Source organism: Macaca mulatta, chromosome 6, assembly GCF_049350105.2.
Source record: "Macaca mulatta isolate MMU2019108-1 chromosome 6, T2T-MMU8v2.0, whole genome shotgun sequence".
NCBI classification, from domain to species: domain Eukaryota; kingdom Metazoa; phylum Chordata; class Mammalia; order Primates; family Cercopithecidae; genus Macaca; species Macaca mulatta.
The window spans coordinates 84,619,606-84,641,927 of record NC_133411.1 but is presented as its reverse complement, the minus strand read 5'-3'; the positions used below and the strand labels follow the sequence as shown (position 1 = coordinate 84,641,927).

The window sequence follows — 22,322 nt, the reverse complement described above, 5'->3', positions numbered from 1 at the left end:
TGAAACTCTGTACCCATTAAATAAATCCCTGTTTTCTCCTCTCTCCTATTCCTTTACACTGTAGCTGCTAGAAAACTTAGAGGAAACTTTATGACCTGCAACTAGCAAGTATATAGAACTTTGCTGCATGTATTTGGGTATTTACCTTATCTTTGCTTCTTTGTAATTTTTTTCCTTTTCCCCTTTAAAATTTTGCAGTCTTAATCTATGTTATAAATAGTTGACTGCCCCAAACCCCCTTAAAGGTGGGGAACAGGACAGGACATAAATAAATATGCCTAGGTAATTGTTGGAGACAAGAACAGTTAATTTTGTCATTTATCGCTGCCACTTCCATACCACCATCTCCATAATTGTCAAACATATTAAGTGGCTACTCAGTGTAGCCTTTGTTCTTGGTGTGGGGGATACAAACCGGCATTATAATTGTAATAATAACAATAATACCATATATATATATATATATTTGTTTACTTTTTATTTTTTGAGACCAAGTCTTGCTCTGTCACCCAGGCTGGAGTGCAGTGATGCGATCTCGGCTCACTGCAAGCTCTGCCTCCCGGGTTCACACCATTCTCCTGCCTCAGCCTCCCAAGTAGCTGGGAGTACAGGTGCCCACCACCCTGCCTGGCTAATTTTTTATATTTTTAGTAGAGACGGGGTTTCATTGTGTTAGCCAGGATGGTCTTGATCTCCTGACCTTGTGATCCATCCACCTCAACCTCCCAAAGTGCTGGGATTACAGGCGTGAGCCACTGCGCCTGGCCCAATAATACCTTATATTTATATAGTACTTTTATTTTCTATGATTTTCTGGCATTCTCTCCATATGCCTCAAGAACTTATAAGTCTCCACTGGTCTTCCTTAATGTTCTAATCCTGTTTTCTGTCCTGCCTACTGAACATTGACGGTAGAATCAAGGCTAAATTCTGTCTGTTCAAAACCATGTTTTTCCTAGACTTAGGAGCTTCTTTTCTCCCTTCGTTAATCCCATTCTCTATAGCTCTCCAGGGCCCACCTAACCCAAGCCACTATTGGCTCAATTATTTGCACTAAATGCATTTAAAACTCTTCTGTTCACGAACTAGTGTTATGGATATGGGTCCCAGTTATTTAACCAGAAACCATTTCTGGATTTGGATTTATCAGAATCACATTAGCTGTAAATGTCTTCTTATATGGGTGGCCTCTTCACGCCATCTAACTTTGTATCCGATTACTCTCCCATCCAAATATTCTTAGGTTCACTCTGTATGGATCACACTTTCAATTTTTATAGGACACCATGCCCACCTACTTTTAGTATTTCCCCACTTTTTGAGTCCTCAGCGTAATCCGGGATGTGCGATTGCCTGAGAGTTGCTTAGTTTCCCAAACAGAGAACTATTTCCCATGTTTTCTGGGCTTATGGGGGCTCTTCCCTCATGCTTCCCTGACTTTGGACCTCCTGGACTTCTGTATTTGTTCTTTGAAAACAGTTTTCTATGGGTCAGGTGTCCATGTCTCAGTTTGCGGAGCACTTTCATAAACTTTTTCTTTAGTTGAGGCATCAGAACATTAACATAAAAAATGTGTTAATACTTGCATTGTGTCAAATGGAATAAGAAGTGCTATAGGATTTTGAAGGAGGGAATAATCATTGAAGGCTTAAGCTGCTGGAAAAGGTAGACTTGGATTTAGGCCTTGACACAAGGATTAAAAAAGGATGCAGAGTATTCTTCCCAGGGAACAACCAAGAATAAACGTAAAATATTCTGAAACAGTGAGTGAACCAGTTTGCAGAAAGAGGAGGAGCAATGAGATTTGAGAGGTAGTCATTAGTGTGTGAAGAAAATTGGACTTAAACTTCTAAGAACAAGAGTTGATTATTACAAATGAGTATTGCAGTGGTGTTTTGGGAAGATTAACATGACATTGTATAGAGAATAGATTGTAGGAAAGAAGTTGGAGATAGAGGAACCATAGAGGAAATAGAGGAAATTGGAGATAGAGGAAAAGTCTTGTTAGAAAAGTCTATGAGGGGCCAGGTGCGGCGGCTCAAGCCTGTAATCCCAACACTTTGGGAGGCCAAGATGGGCAGGTCACCTGAGGTCAGGAGTTTGAGACCAGCCTGGCCAACATGGTGAAACCCCATCTCTACTAAAAATACGGAAATTAGCCGGGCATTACATGCTTGTAGTCCCAGCTACTCAAGAGGCTGAGGCAGGAGAATTGCTTGAACCTGGGAGGCAGAGGTTGCAGTGAGCCAAGACTGCACCAGTGCACTCTAGCCTGGGTGATGGAGCAAGACTCCATCTCAAAAAGAAAGGAAAAAAAAAAAAGAGGAAGAGAAAAGTCTATGAGCAATGTAGTGATGGTTTGGACTCTGTTTAGGTGGGTGTGAAGAGGAAGAAAGGTAAATTATGAAAGAGGAATTTATATGTAGGACTGAGTTACCCACTAGATTTGGGTGAGGAGAGGGGGAACAATCAGTACTTGAAGATTTCAAGCCTGAGGGGAAGAACATTCTGACTGAAATGAGTGGCTGAAAGGACATTTGGAAAGTGGGAAGCACATTTTCATTGGTGATGTTGAACTGTAATTAAGAGGGGCAGAGCTGTAGACATATTTGAGAATGTATTGAGATGAGAGCAATATATAGTTGCCTACAATTAAATAATTGCACTTTTCATTATATTGAATCAAATTCTGCCAAAGCTCTATTCCTGAGATGTGTGTGGTTATTGAAAAGGTCAATATTGAAAATACTTAGGAATAAAAAAAATGAAAACATAGTATCTGAAGTACATTAACCCAAAATAATGTGAGCAGTTTTTACTATAAAGGAATACAGTTGGCTACTGTGCTAATAATCAGAGGAATGCAAACATCCTTCCTATGTTCTGTTATGAAATAATGGAGATAATAGAGGGTAGTTTTTGTTATACACTCGTGCATCATGGAGTGATGCAGATACATTCCGAGAAATGTGTCGTTAGCAGATGTCTTCCTTGTGTAAGCATGGTAGAATGTACTTACACAAACCTGGATGATATAGCCTACTAAACACTGAGGCTACATGGTATAGGCTATTGCTCCTAGACTATAAACCCGTAAGGGTGTTTACTGTACTCCATACCATAATTGTAACATGATGATAAGTATTGTAATTATAACACGGTGGTATTCCTGTATCTAAACATATTTATGCATAGGAAGAGAACAGTGAGAATGGGGTATTATAACTGTATGGAACCACCATCCTATATGTGGTCTGTCATTGACTGAAGTGTTGTTATGTTGTGCATAACTGTACTTTTATCTGGCAAAGTAAAAGTGGGCAACCCTGTGTTATTTGTTGAAATTTTACCTGGTCCCTAAAATCCAGAAGTCTAGGACACCCTTCTGAATATTTGAGCTTACCACCTTTAGGGACAATACGAATTTTACAAATACTTTAATAGTATCAAAATAGGCAACTCATATTTAACATTACATATTATAGAAATGCTAATGTTAACATTTCTATAATGTTAATTATAAGAAATTAAATAAAGTTAGAAACATGTAGTTCTTATGAATAGCTTCTGCTTATTTGACAATATCAACCTTAAGAAAAACAGATTGGTTTGCTCAAGGTCAGTAGCTTTTTTTTATTTTTTATTTTTAAAGAGAATATGTGGTTAAGTGCCTGAAAGGCAGGGTTTTTTTTTTGTGTGTGTGTAAGCACATACACACACACATACACACAGAGTCCCATCTATTTTGATATTTTGTATATTACTTAAATAATTTTGGATGATAGTGACTGCAAATGATTTTTTTCTTAGCATTCTTAGTATTGTAAAACTGTTTTTCATTCATGTAGCAAAACTATGTAAGTTTCAGTATAGTTTGGTCAATAGGATATGTTTATGTTTCAAAAATGTCAACACATGGAAATAAGTTAGTGTTTTAAAAATAAATTATAATGGGATAATTAACAATAGATGATTTTTTTTTTTTTTTGAGAGGGAGTTTTGGTCTTGTTCCCCAGGCTGGAGTGCAGTGGCACGATCTTGGTCCACTGCAACCTCCACCTCCTGGGTTCAAGCAATTCTCTTGCCTCAGCTTCCCAAGTAGCTGGGATTACAGGCATGTACCACCATGTCCGGCTAATTTTGTATTTTTGGTAGAGATAGGGTTTTGCCATGTTGGTCAGGCTGGTCTCGAGCTCCCGACCTCAGGTGATCCACCTGCCTTGGCCTCCCAAAATGCTAGGATTACAGGCATGAGCCAGTGTGCCTGGCCGATAATTGTTTTTCAGTGATAGCACACTTTAAAATAATCACATGAAACTTAAGTGATTTGCACTTTTAGATTCTATTCCTGTCAAGTACGAATTTGTAGGACTTTTTTTTCTGTTTCTGGTTCTACGTAGCCTTCATCAGGAAACTTGGTGGGACCATGTGACTTAAAAAACATTGTGGTAAAAAACCCATAACATTAAATTTACTATCTTAACTATTTTTGAGTGTACAGTTTCAGTAGTGTTAAGTATATTCACATTGTCGTGCTACAGATATCTAGAACTGTTTCATCTGTAATACTGCCCTGTGACTTCTTAAAAACTAATTTTTTTTACTGAGATTTCCAAGTGCTTCAGGGACAAAGCTTATCTAAGGTAGAGATTGCATATTGGTTTCCTGAATTCCCTATACAGAATGCTGATCCAAACTCATCAGATGGAAAACTTGCCTTCTGTGGCCCTGGAAAGTTGTTGTTGTTGTTGTTTTTTAAAGAATTTAAAAATTAATCTAGCTTTGAGTTGGCATATCTTATTAACACAGTTGTAGAAAAGTTATATTTCCTCTACAATAGTTTATGAATTTCTTGGAGGAAAATCTAATACTAATATTCAAACTTGATGCACAAACGGATTCTTTGGCATGTTTGTGTGTATGCCCATCTGTTACTGTGGCACCATGCCTATTATTACCGTGGCATGCCAATAGCAGTGAGCCATGTGAGCCAACAAAGATGAATTGTTTGGACGGAATACACTATTCTGTAATACTAATTAATTTTGAGCTGATGAATCTACATGAGATAATGTTAACCAAATACAGTCAAAGTAATGTCAGTGAAAATAAAATTTATTTTGACTTATACAGAAGTGTATCACAGATGTTTTAGACTACCATTGAGAATAATTAGGATCAGTGTTTACTATGGTTCTAGTGATCAGTTTTCTTTTCATAAAAATTTTGAGTTTAAAAGAAAAATTATTGTTGTGATTATAGGTTAAGTAGGAAGGGGGATGACACTCCAGGTTATGGATTTTATACCTTTTATAAGTGTTACTTTATAGTTCTTGAAATATATTCTTTTTTTTTTTTTCTGAGACAGAGTCTCACCCTGTCACCCAGGCTGGAGTGCAGTGGCACGATCTCGGCTCACTGCAGCCTCAACCTCCTAGGCTGATCCTCCCACTTCAGCCTCCTGAGTAGCTGGGCCCACAGGTGTATACCACCATGCCTGGCTAATATATATATATATTTAAGTCCTATATATATATATATGTCATATATATACCTATATATACATGTATATAGGACTTAAATATATGTAATATATATAAATTTTATATAATATATATTTAAAAATATATGTTTTTCTTTTGTAGAGATGAGGTCTCCCTATGTTGCCCAGGCTGTTCTTGAACTCCTGGGCTTAAGCGATCCTCCTGCCTCTGCATCCCAAAGTCTTGGGATTGCAGGCATGAGCCACAGTGACCAGCCATTGAAATATATTCTTAATATAGTCAGCTTTATAGCAGAAATTGACAGTGCAGTATGGTGAATGGGAAGAATATTGAATTTTAAAACAAGATTGAAATTTAATTCCTTGCTTTGCCATTCCCTGGTTTTATGATGATATACATAAAAGGCATGTGATTTTAGAATTTCTCACATGTTGTGTAATCTTGTACTTATGTTACCTTTATATATTCTGAGCCTTGGTTTACTTATCTATTAAGTGGGAACAATAATAGCTACACACACTTCATGGAGACTTTGTGATACTAAAATAAGACAGTGTTATAAGCTTCAGAAAATAATACCACTACCATGTAGCTCAGTAAGTTAATAATATGTTGAACGCAAGACATGTTAGTGGTAAATTAGTCAATGATGTGGAAAGGATATAACTTCCAATCCCATATCCCATACCTCCCATTCATATGTAACTACAAAGAACAAGTTCTTATGTGTCCTTTCAGAAAATTTTTTAAAAAATTAAATGATCCTATGTATACTATTCTCTATGTATCTTGCTTTTCACCTGGTATATTTTAAAGATCTTTCGTATCAACATATAATACTATTTTAATCTTTTAAACAAGCAATCCCCAAACCAGCAGTCCCCAGGGACCTGTTTCGTGGAAAACAGTTTTTCCACGGAAAGGAGTGGGGGTTGGTTTGGGGATGAGACTGTTCCATCTTAGATCAGGCATTAGATTCTCATAAGGAGCTTGCAACCTAGAATCCCTCGCATGCACAGTTTACAAGAGGGTTTGCACTCCTGTGAGAATCTAATGCCATTGCTAATCTGACCGGAGGCGGAGCTCAGGCAGTAATACTCCTCATCTGCCACTTGCCTGCTATGTGACATCCTGGTTTCTAACAGGCCTCAGATGGGTAATGGTCTGTGGCCTGGGGGTTGGGGACCCCTGTTTTAAACCTCTGTGTAATACATAGTTCCTCATAATTAATTAGTCCCCTTTTGGAGGGGCATTTGATTGATTTCACTTTTCATCACACATAAACAATATTTCAACATAAGTTTTTGCATACCTGTGTGAATTTATCTATTTGTAGGAAAAAAGTTTTACAGGAAATCTCATAGAGCCACTGACATAGTTGAGTTTATATATGTTGAGGCATAAAATTTGTAACAGGCAGAAAGTTCCTTTTCACTGTTTAAAAGCGCTGTAAACCAAAAACGCCACTTCGTATAGAAGATTAAGATTAGGGGAGTCTCAGAAGCAATAAAAGGAAACATTGACAAATATATTACTGAAGAGTCACATTCTAGAAGCCATTCCTAATCTCCTGAGCAAAGGTAAAACATACTTCCTGCTGCCTACCAAGAGACCAAGTAGCTGAGGGCATTGATAAAGGTCATGGCAAATATGAAGATGTCCTGTGATGTATGTATGACATCATGGCTTTTAATCCGCATGTGAATGATATGAAGACATGGAAGATATATGCTTGGCTTTTAACTTTTATTGGGATCATGGATCCTTTTGAGACTTTACAGTGAAAGAGTTTTTCTGTATCTTTCTAAGAAACAAGTTTAGTATATAGCCTGCTTTCATTTGTTTTTTCAACTAATGTTTATTATGTATCTGTTATGGATTGGTAAGGAATGTAATCTGCTTCAGCCTACGTTTAGAGGCCCTTCATAGATCTTCTTTTGGGTTCTTTATAGCCACGTTTGTTCTTGCCCTGTTATGTTGTATAATTTCTTTGGTTGTCTCCTTGTACTTTGAGACCTCAGATCACTTATCCATGGAGGTCTTTTGTGATCATCCAGTCTTACTTTATTGCATTCCTTATTTTAATTGTGTACTACTTACCTGATCTTTCTTTATGTTTTTCTTCCTCCGTTTTCTTCCTTCTCTGCCTCCCTCTCTCCCTCTTTCCTTCCCTCCTTTCTCCTTTTTTCCTGTCATTCCCCTTAAACTCCCTTCCACTAATTCCTTGTTTGTTAAAATTGAAGTCCTACAATATCAGGGACTCCAATACTTAGAGCAGCTTCTGGCATATAATGGGTGTTGGATAAATAAATGTGCTAGGCCCAGTGATAAGTGCTTTATGATTTTATTAAGTCTTCATGACAACCTATTTGAAATAGACATCAGCTTTTAGTTTTGTCGATTTTTCTCTATTGTAGTTTTGTTTCATAGAGGCTTTGTGATGTTAAAATAAGATATAAGCTTCAGAAAATAATACCAGGTAGCTAAATAAGTTAATAATATACTATAAATGCAAAACATGTTAGTTTCTTATTAAATTCTTCTTGTATCTTTATTATTTTGTTACTTGTGCTTTGAGTTCAATTTACTGTTTTTTTTCCTACCTTTCTGAGATAGAAACTTAGATCATTGATTTTTAATCTTTCTGATTTTGTATTGCAATTAGAAATATAAATTTGCTTCTTTTTTTTTTTCTCAGGGACAGGGTTTTGCTCTGTCACTCGTGTTGAAGTGAAATGGTACGATCTTGGCTCACTGCTGCCTCAGCTTCCCAGACTCAAGTGGGCCTCCTACCTCAGCCTCCTGAGTAGCTGGCATTAAAGGCACATGCCACCATGCCTGACTAATTTTTTGATTTTTTTGTGTTAAAGGGTCTTGCTGTGTTGCCCAGGCTGGTCTTGAACTCCTGGACTCAAGCAATCCTCCCACCTCAGCCTCTTGAGTAACTAGGACTATAGGTGTGTGCCACCAAGACCAAATAATTTTTGGATTTTTTGGTGGAAGTAGTGTCTTGTTATGTTGCCTAGGCTGGTCTTGAACTGCTGAGCTGAAGCAATCCTCCTACCTTGGTCTCCCAAAATACTGGGATTACAGGCATGAGTCACCTCCCCCTGCCTAAATTTGCTTCTAAATATTGCTTTAGCTGCATCCCACAAGTTATGAAATTTTGGACTTTGTCAATTCACAAAGTATGCTGCAGGCTGGCATGATGACTCACACACTTGCAATCCCAGCATTTTGGGAGGCTGAGGTGGGAAGATTGCTTGAGTTCAGAAGTTCAAGATCAGCCTGGACAACATAGGGAGACCCTATCTCTACAAAAAATAAGGTAGCACATCCCGGTAGTCCCAGCTACTTGGGAGGCAAGGTAGCACATCCCTGTAGTCCCAGCTACTTGGGAGGCTGAGGTGGGAGGATCTCGTGAGCTTAGGAGTTTGAGGCTGCAGTGAGCTGTGATCATACCACTCCACTCCAGCCTGGGCAGTAGAGTGAGACCCTGTCTCAAAAAAAAAAAAAAAAAAAAAAAAAACCAATATGTGAGCTCTTTTTAGTTTTTATTTTTTTAATTATTGGTTTCTATTTAGATTCCGCATACTCTGATTCTTATACCTTTCAAATTTCCTGAAACCTTATCCAGCATATAGTCTGTTTTGGTAAATGTCCTATGTACAATTGAAAAGAATGTTTATTCTGCAGTTGTTGGATATACTATTCTATGCTTGTAAGTTTAAGTTGTTTAATTGTGTTGTTCAAATTTTGTACACCTTTATTGAATTTTTCGTCTGCTTGTTCGGCTAATTACTGAGAGGTGTGTTAAAAGTGCCAACCATGGCCAGGCATGGTGGCTCAGGCCTGTTATCCCATCACTTTGGGAGGCCGAGGCAGGTGGATCACGAGGTCAGGAGATTGAGACCATCTTGGCCAACATGGTGAAACCTGTCTCTACTAAAATACAAAAAATTAGCTGGGCGTGGTGGCGCGTGCCTGTAATCCCAGGTACTTGGGAGGCTGAGGCAGGGGAATTGCTTGAACTCGGGAGGCAGAGGTTGCAGTGAGCTGAGATTGCGCCACTGCACTCCAGCCTGGTGACAGAGCAAGACTCTGTCTCAAAAAAAAAAAAAAAAAAAAAATTGCCAATCATGATTATGAATGTGTGTTTTTCTTCCATTAGTCTGTCAGCATTTGCTTTATATATGGAAATTGCAAATTTAGAATCCATATAAATTGCATATAAATGTAAAATTATTTTCGTTTTGAAATGATACCCTATATCCAGGCAGCAGATCTTCAGCTTTTATTTGTTTGAAAACCACTTCATTTCACCTTTAGTGAAATAAAGGATATTTTTAATATCCTGGGTATAGAATTCTGTGTGGGCATTCTTTTCTCTTCCAGCCCTTTAAATATGTCATTCTGATATCTTTTGGCCTTTATAATGTCTGTTGAAATGTTATTCTTTTTAAGGTAGGGGCCAACAAACCACCTATCTGTTTATGTACATAAAGTTTTATTAGAATACAACCATGTCCATTTGTTTATATATTACCTATAGATGCTTTCATTGTGCAATAGCAGAATTGAGTAGTTACATCAGAGATGGTATATGACTGGTAAAACTTAAAATATTTACTGTCTGGCCCTTTATGTTTGTTGACTCCTGTCTCAAGGTAATTTTCTGGATGCTTAAAAAAAAAAAAAGAAAAGAAAAAAGAGATAGGGTCTCACCCAGGCTGAGTGCAGTGGTGTAATCATAGCTCACTGCAGCCTTGAACTCCTGGGCTCAAACAATCCTCCTGCCTCAGCCTTCTGAGTAGCTAGGACTATAGGTGCACACCATCATGCCCAGCTAATTTTTTTAAAAATATATTTTTTATAGAGACTGGGTCTCACTATGTTGTGCACAGGCTGGTCTTGAACTCCTGGCCTTAAGCAATCCTCTTGCCTTGGCCTCACAAAGTGCTCAATTATAGGCATGATCCACCTTGCTCAGCCTCTGGATGCTTTTAAGATTTTTCTCATTGTTTCTTGTTTTCCGCAGTTTGACTATGCTGTACCTGGTGTAGTTTTATGTTTGTCCTTTTTTTCTAAGATTTTTAAATATGTGGGTTTATGTCTTTCATAGGTTCAGAACAATTCTTAACCATTATCTCTTGAAATACTGCTTTTGTTTCATACTCTCTCTTTTCTCTTTGGGACTCTAATTAGAGGTATGTTAGAAATTTTAACTTTATCTCATATGCCTCTGATGCTCTGTTCTATTTTTTCCATTCTTTTATTTCTCTGTGCTTCAATTTGTATATTTTCTCTTGACCTGCCTTGAAGTTCAATAATCCTTTTTTTCTCCTATTTCCAGTTTGCCATTATACCTATCTAATGAGTTCTTAATTTCAGATACTGTATTTTCCAGTTCTGAATGTCCATTTGATTGTTTTGTATGGATTCTACTTCTTGTTGATTTCTGTATTGTTTCATCTGTTTTGTCCGTCTTTTCTACATTTTCCTGACCCTATTAGTTGTAATTATTTTAAAATCCCTGTGTGATAACTGGTATCTGAGTCACTCATGGATCGGCTCCTGTTTTTTTTTTTTTCTTTTTTGGGTGGGGGTAATTTCTTCCTGTTTTTAGTATGTCTTGTAAGTTTTGATCAGATGCTAAGTATTTAGGATAAAAATGATTGTTGAAGCTTTGGGTGATAGCTTCTTCCATACAAGGCTGGGTTTTTGTTTTTGTTTTTTTTTCCAGCCGAGCAAATAGAATGTAAGCAGATCATTCTGATCTTGTCAAAGCTCAGTTTTAGACTTGTTAAGGTCTTGTTTATGGAACTTCTTACGCTCCTCGGGCATCTTCCTTAGCACTCTCTGTGGCCCTTCAGTAATCTTAATGGAAAGTCCAAAGTCCAGGGCACTCACCAAATCCTGTCTTCTGAGGACAGACTTGATTTCTAGCTTCTCTTCCCAATAATGTGTGGTTGCTGAAATCTCTGCTTAGGTATTTCACCTCCCAGCTGCTGTTTTTTGCTGTGTTTCCTGGAAGCTTGCCTTAAGAATTGTAGCCAGCATTTTGCACACAGATTTTTGTGTACCTTATCTCTGGTTCCCTCCTCTGTAATTTTGTCCTTCAAGTATCAGTCACTCTGGCAGCCCTGGACTTCAACATTTGTCTTCTCAAGTTATTAAGACTATGACTTCTCCTTGAGTTCTATTCTCCCACATGGCAATTTGGGAAATGTACTGGGGGAAAAAGCTGGTGTGAATGAGGAGCTCTTTTTTAAAAATTTTTTTCCCTTGAGAGAGACAGGGTCTTACTCTGTCACCCAGGCCGCAGAGCAGTGGCATCATCACGGTTCATTGCAGCCTCACCCTCTTGTGCTCAAGATTCTCCCACTGTGTCTTCTGAGCAGCTGGGATTATAGGCGCATGCCGCCACACCTGGCTCCTTTTTGTATTTTTAGTAGACATGGGATTTCACCATGTTGCCCAGGCTGGTCTCAAACTCCTGAGCTCAAGCTATCCACTAGCCTTGGCGTCCCAAACTGCTGGGATTATATTAATAGGTGTGAGCCACTTGTCCTGGCCTAGGAGCTCACTTTTTGTGCTTCTCTTCTTTCAAGGATCATGGCCCCTTAAGAGTACTTGTATGTGTGTATACGTATATGCACACATATACACACATATATGTGTGTATATATGTATGTATTTCAGCTTTTATAGTTATTTTCTGTGTCAGGTTTAGTTTTTTATAAGCTACAGTGTCATGGACAGATATGGAAGTTCCTACAGTATATTCTGAATGTAGCAGCCAGAATGATCCTGTTAAACAATAGATCATGACTCTCCTCTGTTCAAAACCTGCAGTTCTTTATTTATTCAGAGTTAACACCAAAAACCTTTAGAGTTATTTGACCTGCTTGTATTCTTTCACCTGAGTGCTTATCCTCCCTGCCCCACTTTGCTCCCCATGATATCTGCATAACTAACTCTCTTATTTGAAAATCTTTGTTCAGATGTCACTTTACTCAAACCATTCTATTAAAATTGCCTCCTTCTTTCCTTTCTGTATCCTCTTGCTCTGTATTTTTTTCCCCTATGTCACCCCATGATTTAAAAATGTCTTATGTATTATGTTTCTTGTTTCTTTTACTTAATAGAATGAAATCCCTATGAGGGCAAGGGTTTTTCCTATCATTTTTGTTCATTGCTGTGTCGCAAATGCGAATGGAGAACCAGATGAGAATAGAGCTTCAGAAACTAAAGGAGGAGGGAATTTCAAGATGGAAGAGTAGTGGTCATATGTATCAGATGTCAACAGAAAGAGCCAAACTTTGTAAAATAATTGAAGAGGTTTATTCTGAGCCAAATATGAGTAACCATGACCTCAAGAGATCCTGAGAACATGTGCCCAAGGTGGTTGGGTTACAGCTTGATTTTATATGTTTTAAGGAGACATATGACATCGGTTAGTACATGTGAGGTATATATTGGCTCAGTTGGGAAAGGCATGACAGCTTGAAGCAGGGGGCTTACAGGTTATAGGTGGATTTAAAGATTGTCTGATTGGCAATTAGTTGAAAGAGTTAAGCTGTTATCGAAAAACCTGGGATCAAGAGAAAGGTGTGGCTGGGTTAGGATAAAGGACTGTAGAGACCAAGGTTCTTAGGAAGTCTCTTAGGTGGCTGCCCTTAGAGACAGTAGATGGCAAGTGTTTCTTATTCAGATCTTTAAAAGGTGCTGGACTCCCAGTTAATCTCTTTAGAATTGTTAGAGCCTGGAAGGGGAAACTGTGTTAATAGAGATTCTTTACAGATGCAGATTTTTTTCCACAAAAGGCTGCTTTGCAGGGCTGGTTCAAAAATATGGCAAAGAAGCATATTTTGGAGTAAAATATTTTGATTGCCTTCTTTGTATGTCATGTGACGTTATGCTAGAGTCAGGTTGGAAAGTAAACCACATTATATGGGGTTAAATTAAAACCCATCTAATGAGAATTTATGGTTTGTAGGGCATGACTCCTCATGCCTCTTAGGAATTTGGGCAAGAGAGAAAAACGGTCAGTTTAGTCCTCACAAGTACAGAGGAATAATCTGAAACTATTCATGAGATTTTACCTTGGATTTTTAAATTAAGAGGTTATTTGTTACCCTGTATGACAGACATTTTAAATTAAGGGTAAATGAGATTACCAAGAGTTGAGGAAGTGTCTGTAGGCTTTTTTCTTTTTAATCTTGTGAACAGTATAGGAGGAATATTCATATTTATTTGGATAATTTATGATTCTGACTTTTAGAAAGTTTGTTTTTCGTTTTTTGAGATGCAGTTTCAGTCTTGTTGCCCAGGCTGGAGTGCAATGGCACCATCTCAGCTCACTGCAACCTCCACCTCCCGGGTTCAAGCAGTTCTCCTGCCTCAGCCTCCCAAATAGCTGGGATTACAGGCATGTGCCACCATGTCTGGCTAATTTTGTATTTTTAGTAGAGATGGGGTTTCTCCATGTTGGTCAGGCTGGTCTCAAACTCCCAACCTCAGGTGATCCTCCCACCTCAGCTCCTCAAAGTGCTGAGATTACAGGCGTGAGCTACTGTGCCCAGCCTAGAAAGTTAATAGATGAGTGAGGAGGTAAAGACACTAGCAATGGAGTTTTTTGTTTCTATTCACTGTTGCATTTATTAAGTGGATGCTTTGTGCCAAAAGTTTTCCTGCTGTATTACCTCATGATTTTAAAATTTCTTACTTATTATGTTTGCTGTTTCTTTTACTTAATAGAATGAAATCCCCGTGGGGGCAAGGGTTTTTCTGTCATTTTTGTTCATTGCTGTGTCACAAATGCGAATGGAGAACCAGATGAGAATAGAGCTACAGAATCTAAAGGAGGAGGGAATTTCAAGATGGAAGAGTAGTGGTCATGTGTGTCAGATGTCAACAGAAAGAGCCAAAGTTCTGAGCACTCTCCAGCTTAGATCCTAAGTGAACTGGAAATGTTCCTAAGCCTTAATGTTTTGCACGAAAACATTATGAGGGCCACTCCCTTTGGCTACATAGCACTGGGAAATGGTAAGTTCTGACTCTGTTTCCAGCGTTTTTTCCTGCACATCCATTCATATTTGCAGTGCACCACTTTGATAGTAGCATCTTTTATTGGAGTGGTTCTCTATGCTTAAAGAGGTACCTGTGTTTTGGAAATTTTTGGCAGGACTCCATAAAGGTCCAACCTTTTATACATCCTTTTTTGGGTATGTATCTCTGATTGGAAATTGCTATTCCTTATCAGTTTTCCAGTCCATCATTCCTGGATGTAAGTTTTAGGTGTTGCTTTCTATGGTACACAAATTTTGTGTGCCATAATTTTGAGGAAAAAGAAGGTAACTTTGTAGTGTGGGGCTCTCAAATGGTAAAGGTTCTTTCTTTTTTCTTTTTAAAATTTCCAGTCCAATATAGATGGATACTTCTACAAAATACAATAAAAAATAAATTACTAGAAAAATAAAATGGACCAGGCATGGTGGCTCGTGCCTGTAATCATAGCACTTTGGGAGGCTGAGGTTGGCAGATGATCTGAGGTCAGGAGTTCGAGATAATCCTGGCCAACATGATGAAACCCCATCTCTACTTAAAATACACAATTAGCCGGCTGTGGTGATGCACACCTGTAATCCCAGCTACTCAGGAGGCTGAGGTAGGAGAATCACTTGAATCCAGGAGGCAGAGGTTGCGTGAGTCAAGATCACACTACTGCACTCCAGCCTGGGCGACAAACAAAAACATAATAAAATTAAAGAAAAATAAAATGAAAAAGGCACACAAAATAAAATACAAGCCCCCCACTTTTTAAATTAGATTCAATAAACATAAAATTACATTGTCAAATTGTTCCATCACGTTTCTCAATGTGCTTATTCTGAATTTTGGTACCTATCTCCTCATGGTTTAGTAACACAAATTTGTGAATTGGTAATGATTCTTGGACCAGACTTTCTCAGATGATACTTTGAGTAGCACTGATATAGTGTACAGTACTACATAGTCTTAATTTTCCCCTTAATTTATGTTGTCTTTAGAAAGAGTAGAAGGTTTTAATGAGTTATGGATTATAGATTTATTAAAAAGAGAGGTAATTTACACTACATAAAAACCCTAACACTTCCCTAGTTCTTATATATAACCGGTAAACTTTATTTTTCAGTTATAGTTACTAGTTCATTCTGGGGCTAAAATAAGAATGACTTTCCTGGTAATAGTAAGATTTGCCTTAACCCTTCAGTTATATATTCTCTGTCCTTTGAAACTTAAAACTGGCCTATTTTGAACATGAAAGGAAAAGTTATACCATTTAACACCACAAGATGTCACTTATGTAAAAATAAAGTTGGTATCCTAATACTCAAAGCTAGAAAGCCACAGGTAACTAGGTAAGTGAAGACACAGGTAAATTAAAAATGTATATATTTGAAACAACTATTGGTTTGCAGCAAAGAGTTGAGGAAAATATTGCTAATTCAGCATTATTTTGACTCAAATATTGATATTTAGCAAAACAATTGGTATCTAAGATTTATGCAGTAATACATGTTAACCGGTCATATTTGAATCTACGTAATGAAGAAGGTAGACCTAAAAGAACTTAATAAAAGTTAATATATTTTGAAGGTAAAGTAGGTGTTACGGTATTAACTTTTCTAAATCTTTACTGTTCTGGTGACAGGCAAAGAGGAATTTTGGAAGAAACATGTAATTTATATCAGAATTTTAAATAGATCCTTACGACATATGTGAGAAGTTCAACATTACATCAGGTTGAAACAGTGCCTAGGATTTTTCTTGTCTCTTCTCTGAACCTCAGAGTTATTAGTTTCTCTGCCTGTGTTAATGCAGTATTTGTTGTTGAAGACTAGCTTTTCTGTTAAACATGAAGAGCAAAACCTTTAGCTTTAATATTGAGATTCTGTTTTCTTGTTTTTAGTTCCAGAGAGCAGGTGCTTGTTATGGGCACTCTGGGAATTTGGGCTTTAGATGAGCAAACCAAGTTTCCATTAGTTTACGAGTAAGACTATGCCTGGAATTAGAGGTTGGGCTGTTCTAAAAATTGACACTTCATTCCTCTTCATTGGTCACTTCTCTCTCCAGATAAAACTGGTAGAGGAGAATAATGGGACACTTTTGGGGAACAGAAAAGGGGAACAAGCAGGAAAAAATTATTTTCTTCGTTTTTTGTCATGTATGTGTGTGACCACATTTCCTTTCTATTTAGTTCCTATCTAATTCTTTTTTTTTTCTTACCTAACTTCAGTAAGATTTTTTTAAAGGTTTCTTTTAGGGTTTAGGATTTTCATTATAAAAGTATACATAGTCATTAAGTAAATAGGAAAATACAGCAAAAAGCAAAAGAACAAAATACAGTCACATATATGGTTAATTTCTCTCCCTTTTCTGTTACCTGTGAAATGTGAAAGAGCCTGAAAAGTTTTATGCAGGGATCCTAAATTCCTTAAGGTGAACATTTATAGTATGTTTAATAGTCGTATGTTCTCCGAGACAGTTTTTATAACTGCCTCTACTGTTTAAATATTTTCAAGCTGTATTTTTAATTAGGAAGAAGTAGGTGTTTTAATTATTTAATTGCATTTTGTCTTCACTAGTGGTCACCATTGCATTTAATTTTATCAGCTGTTTGGAAAGTAAGGCTCATTTTTTTTTCATAATAAATTTCATTGCCTTTATTCCTTTTGAAAAAAATGTGCTTAGCTTTTACTTTTTTTTTTTCCTTGCAATGACAGTTTGTAATATTTAACGCTTGTATTAGTTTGCTAGGGCTGCCATAACAAAATGCCACAGACTGGGTGGCTTAATCAGCAGAAATTAATTTTCTCACAATTAGTGCCTGGGAGTACAAGATTAAGGTGTTGGCGGGTTTGGTTTCTGATGAGGCCTCTCTCCCTGGCCTGCAGATGGCGACCTTCTTGCTGCAGTTACTTAACATTGCCCATGATATTATTTCTAATTCTTATGAAAATGATATATTTTAAGCTACCTATTATAAAAATCAAAGTATGGATTTTTTTCCTTCTCTTTTGTAATAGGAATGAAGATCTAAAGCAAATGTTAGAGAGCAACAAAGACTCTGCTAAATTGGATGCTATGAAGCGGATTGTTGGGGTAGGTAAAATACTTGTTTACTTCAATTTTGGAAAAATGGACAAGCAGTGGTTATACTATATTAAATATATATATTAAATAATATGTTAAATACCAAGTCGAATATTCTATTTGCTGTTAATATTAACTTAGAATTTCCTGTCTAAAAATGTTAAACAAAAAGGTACATTATTGAAGTATCAAAAATCAAGAAACTTAGGTTTTAATTTTATCTTTTCTTTGTTTTAATTTCCCTGTATCTAATTTCAAGGTATTTCTACTATGAGAATGAGGTATTAGTCATTTTGAAGACAAAATAAGATGATATACAAGCCTATTTTGACCTCCTACAAAGAGGGATACTAAAGAATGATTTTTTGTCCTTTCACAGCCTAAATGTTGTGAGCATACTTTCATCTATTTTTCAAATTCTCTTACTACCAATAGAAAAACTTTATTCAGTTTAGAAGCCTAGAACTTCTAATAAATATTATTAAATATAAGAGCATTCACCAGTGTTCAGCTGTAAAACAAAACATAAACAATTGATTAATAAGTTATGAGGATTCTATTGCCAGAGAACTAAGGATATAATATAGTTCCTTAATTATTTTTAATTTTTTAATTTTAATTTTTTATTTTTCCAGGGTTTTAGTTGTATATACCATCTTTAGTAAAATAGGTTTGCAATTTGTGTTGCACTCTCTAGATCTCATTTGTTTTTCCACATTCACAGAGAAACTTGCTTAATTCTAGTGACTATCTGATGCTAAGGAGTTTTGCTTTTGTTTCAGTGGAATCAAATTCATAAAACCGATTTTTCTTATTAATACTATTTCTCATCACCATTGCTGATCTTATTTTCCACTTAATTTTATATAATAAGGTCAAAATTGAATACATTTGCATAATTGCATAAATAAACTACTGTAATAAGGCTATGACACAACTAAAACAATACTGTTTTCCAGCAGGCAGTGCCATCATATGAGAGCTTCAGATCTCTCTTCCTTTCTTGATATATTAAAGTCCAAATTACATTTAAGAAAGATGGTTAACAGGTATTAGCATGCTCTGTTAAAAAGTGAGGTGGTATGATAATGAAATATATTAAAGTCAAGAACTAATTGTATCTGTAGGACATCTAAAATTGACTTGATCCGTGCTTTCATGTTTATGCTATTTGGCAGTGTAGGGGCAATTTTGAGGATTCCATTGTAAATTTTTGATTTGTTAATGTTATGCTTTATACATAAGAGGATTTATGGGCAGGCAGTTCTTGCTTTGCATGGCTTTTGTACACATGAATTTCAATTACTACAGTTTAGTTAAGTAACACCAATCCCCTAACAATATGGTTCAAATTTCATTTACCATGGTATATTAATTGTGTACTTGGATAATGTACAAACTTGACTGCTAGCTCTTCATTCTACAAATAACTATATAAATTACAAACATGTATCATGATCCATGACCAATCATGTCACTTCTTTCAAAATCTGTCAGTGATTGGTCACTGTGCATCTGTTACTCAGTTTATGCACAGACAACAAAGCATGTAGTTGTGTTGCCTCTTTGTCTCCCAGCAAGAAACACATGTGACATTTTACAGAAATGAATAATTGAAAGAGGCATTTGCCCAACAAACTGAAAGTACAGCAAAGAAATGAAAAGTGATAACATGTAATGAAAATCAGGTAGAATATAAATGAAGTTATACAGAAATAGCTGGCTGTGGAACTATTGACATTACAAGTTTTTAAGAGACTCTGAATTTATAGCTGGAGGAGCTTGGTAAAGGTGAGATTTTCAACCAGCATAAATGATGAAAGTGATTTTGTTGAAGAAAATGAAGCTGTCTCAGAGGAAGTTCTGCCGGCAGAAGACCTCACATTCATTAAAGGAACTCTAGGAGATAGTTGAGAACATTGAAAATGCAAAGGATAAAATGTTGGAAGCTGATCCAGACTTAGAAAGGAGCTTGATAATTTACTGAGGAATACAAAAGATACTTCCTCAGTATAATGAGTTAAACACTGATAAGAGAACAAACTCTGTTCAAACTACTCTTGATAAGTTAATTTTCTTTGCTTTTTTTTTTTTTTTTTTTTAAGAGATAGGGTCTTTTTCTGTTGTCCAGGCTGGAGTACAGTGGTACAGTCATAACTCACTGTAGCCTTGAACTCCTGAGCTCAAGCGTTCCTCCCACCTCAGCCTTCTGAGTAGCAGGGACTACAGATGTGTACCACTATGCCCAGCTAATTTTTTTATTTTTATATTTTGTAGATACAGAGTCTTGCTATATTGTCCAGGCTGGTGTAGAACTCTTAGTTTTATGTGATCTTCCCACCTCAACCTTTCAAAGTGCTGGAATTACAGATGTGAGCCAGTGTGCCTGGCCAAGTTAATTTTCAATTTTTCTAACATTTTAAGTTATAGTATACTAAATATTGATTTTTGTGTTTTCACTTTCCCATAAATTTATAACTGACAGTAAAAGAGTTAATGTTTTGACAGAAATTTTAAATAGTATCCAGGGATTTAGTGAAATAAATTACCTTAATGGGATGTAAGAGCCATAGTTTAAAGAAATAAATAAGGGCAGTCCCTGCTTTTCTTGGTAGTGCAGGTCTATGCCCTGCAGGAATGCAAGCTGAAACCATGGAAAGAAATCTTCTTTTTTTTTTTTTTTTTTTTTTGAGACACAGTGTCATTCTGTCGCCCTGGCTGGAGTGCAGTGGCACGATCTCGGCTCACTGCAACCTCTGCCTCCCAGGTTCATGCCATTCTCCTGCCTCAGCCTCCCGAGTAGCTGATACTACAGATGTCCGCCACCACGCCCAGCTAATTTTTTGTATTTTTTAGTAGAGAAGGGGTTTCACCATGTTAGTCAGGATGGTCTCGATCTCCTGACATCATGATCCTCCCGCCTTGGCCTCCCAAAGTGCTGGGATTACAGGCGTGAGCCACCGTGCCCCACTGGAAAGAAATCTTAATAAGCCAATTGGAAAAGTTACAGTTGATCTATGATGTTTAAAATTTTTGTCAAAATAAGAAAATTAGCTGGGTATGGTGGTACATTGTTTTGAGTTAATGACTGTAATAAATAGTTTGGTATAAATCTTTCCAGACTGACCGTTTATCCCTTCTTTCCCTTTCTTCCTTCAATAACAATGCTTTGGTTCTATGTATGCTTTAAAGGATTCAACTTGGGGCTGTTGCTTGCATCTTTTTAAAAATTATTGGGTTGGAAATTGTTTAAAAGATCAAGATTTTTCTGCAGTGTTGGTGTGCATCAGGATGAATTCCTGGTTATTGGGCCTGAGGTTTTACTGGTGATGTGACACCTATAGAACTTTAGTGGTTTTTCTATCAGTTTTGCTCCAGTGTAGTCTCTGGGATACAAAATAAGGGTCAGTTAACTTTCTGTATCTCTATTTATTCTTGGCTGTTGATTCTTAAGAGTTACAGTTGGGTCTGAAATCCTTTGAAACCTTTTCTGTCCGTTTTTGTTACCTGTGAATTAGCTAGCATCTGAATTTTATCTCATCTTTATTGCTTTAAAGAATGACCAGTGGAAATTAAAAATTAAACATAATTTCATCCTTTTCAAAAAACTAGATTTAAAAATTATGTGAATTTTTGGATCTAGATTATTATTCAATACAGTCATGCATCACTTAGAGTCATGCATGACAGGGACGCTTTCTGAGAAATGCATCCTTAGGCGGTTTGTTGTGTGAACATCATAGAGTGTACTTACACAAACCTAGTATACTTACACAAGCTTACTACACACTTAGGCTATATGACATAGTCTATTCTTCCTAGGCTGTAAATCTGTACAGCATGTTACTGTACTGAATACTGTAGGCAATTGTAACAAAATGGTAAGTATTTGTATATCTAAACGTAGAAAGTTACAGTAAAGATACAGTATCATAATCTTATAATAAGATTGTATATGTGGCCCCTCCTTGACCAAAACATGTGGCACATGACTGTAATTTAAAAATAACACAAAATTCAATCAGTGTAACATACCACATTAACAGAAGGAAAGGGGAAAATCCCTCACAATCATCTCAATTTATGCAGAGAAATATGTGACAAAATTTAATACACCTTGATGATAAAAGTACTCAACAAACTAGGAATAGGAGGAAACTACCGTAGCCTATCTGTTAAAGAGCAGGTGTGGAAAACCCAAAACTAGCATCATACTCAGTAGTGAAAGACTGAAATCTTTTACTCCAAGATGAGAAACAAGGATGCTTGCTTTTACCACTTCTATGCAACACAGTATTGGAAATTTTAGCCAGAACAATCAGGCAAGAAAAAGAAATAAAAGGCATCCAAATGGAAAAGGAAGAAGTAAAATTATTTTTATTCGCATCATCTTATATGTAGAAAACCCTAAAGATTCCACAAAAAACGGTTACAACCAATACGCAAATTTACCCAAGTTGCAGGATAGAAAAGCAACGCACCAAAATCACTTGCATTTCTATACATTAACAATGAAGAATTTGAAAAGAAAATTAAACAAATATTCATTTATATTAGCCTCAAAAGGAATAAAATATTCAGGAATAAGCTTAACCAAGGAGATGAAAGGCTTGTACACTGAAACATTACTGAGAAGAATTAAAGAAGACAGAAATAAATGGAAAGACATCTATGTTTCTG

The 22,322-nt window shown here is 36.7% G+C and overlaps 1 protein-coding gene across 3 annotated transcripts in view; it reads left to right on the top strand.

The window, feature by feature from the left end:
• The window catches only part of AP3B1 (adaptor related protein complex 3 subunit beta 1), a 298,620-nt gene that overhangs the window by 13,445 nt on the left and 262,853 nt on the right, over positions 1–22,322 (top strand). For all 3 annotated transcript variants that reach the window (XM_028849534.2, XM_028849535.2, XM_028849539.2), the window contains exon 2: positions 17,576–17,651. In XM_028849534.2, the coding sequence (XP_028705367.1) occupies positions 17,576–17,651 (76 nt within the window). The remainder of the gene's footprint in view (positions 1–17,575; positions 17,652–22,322) is intronic.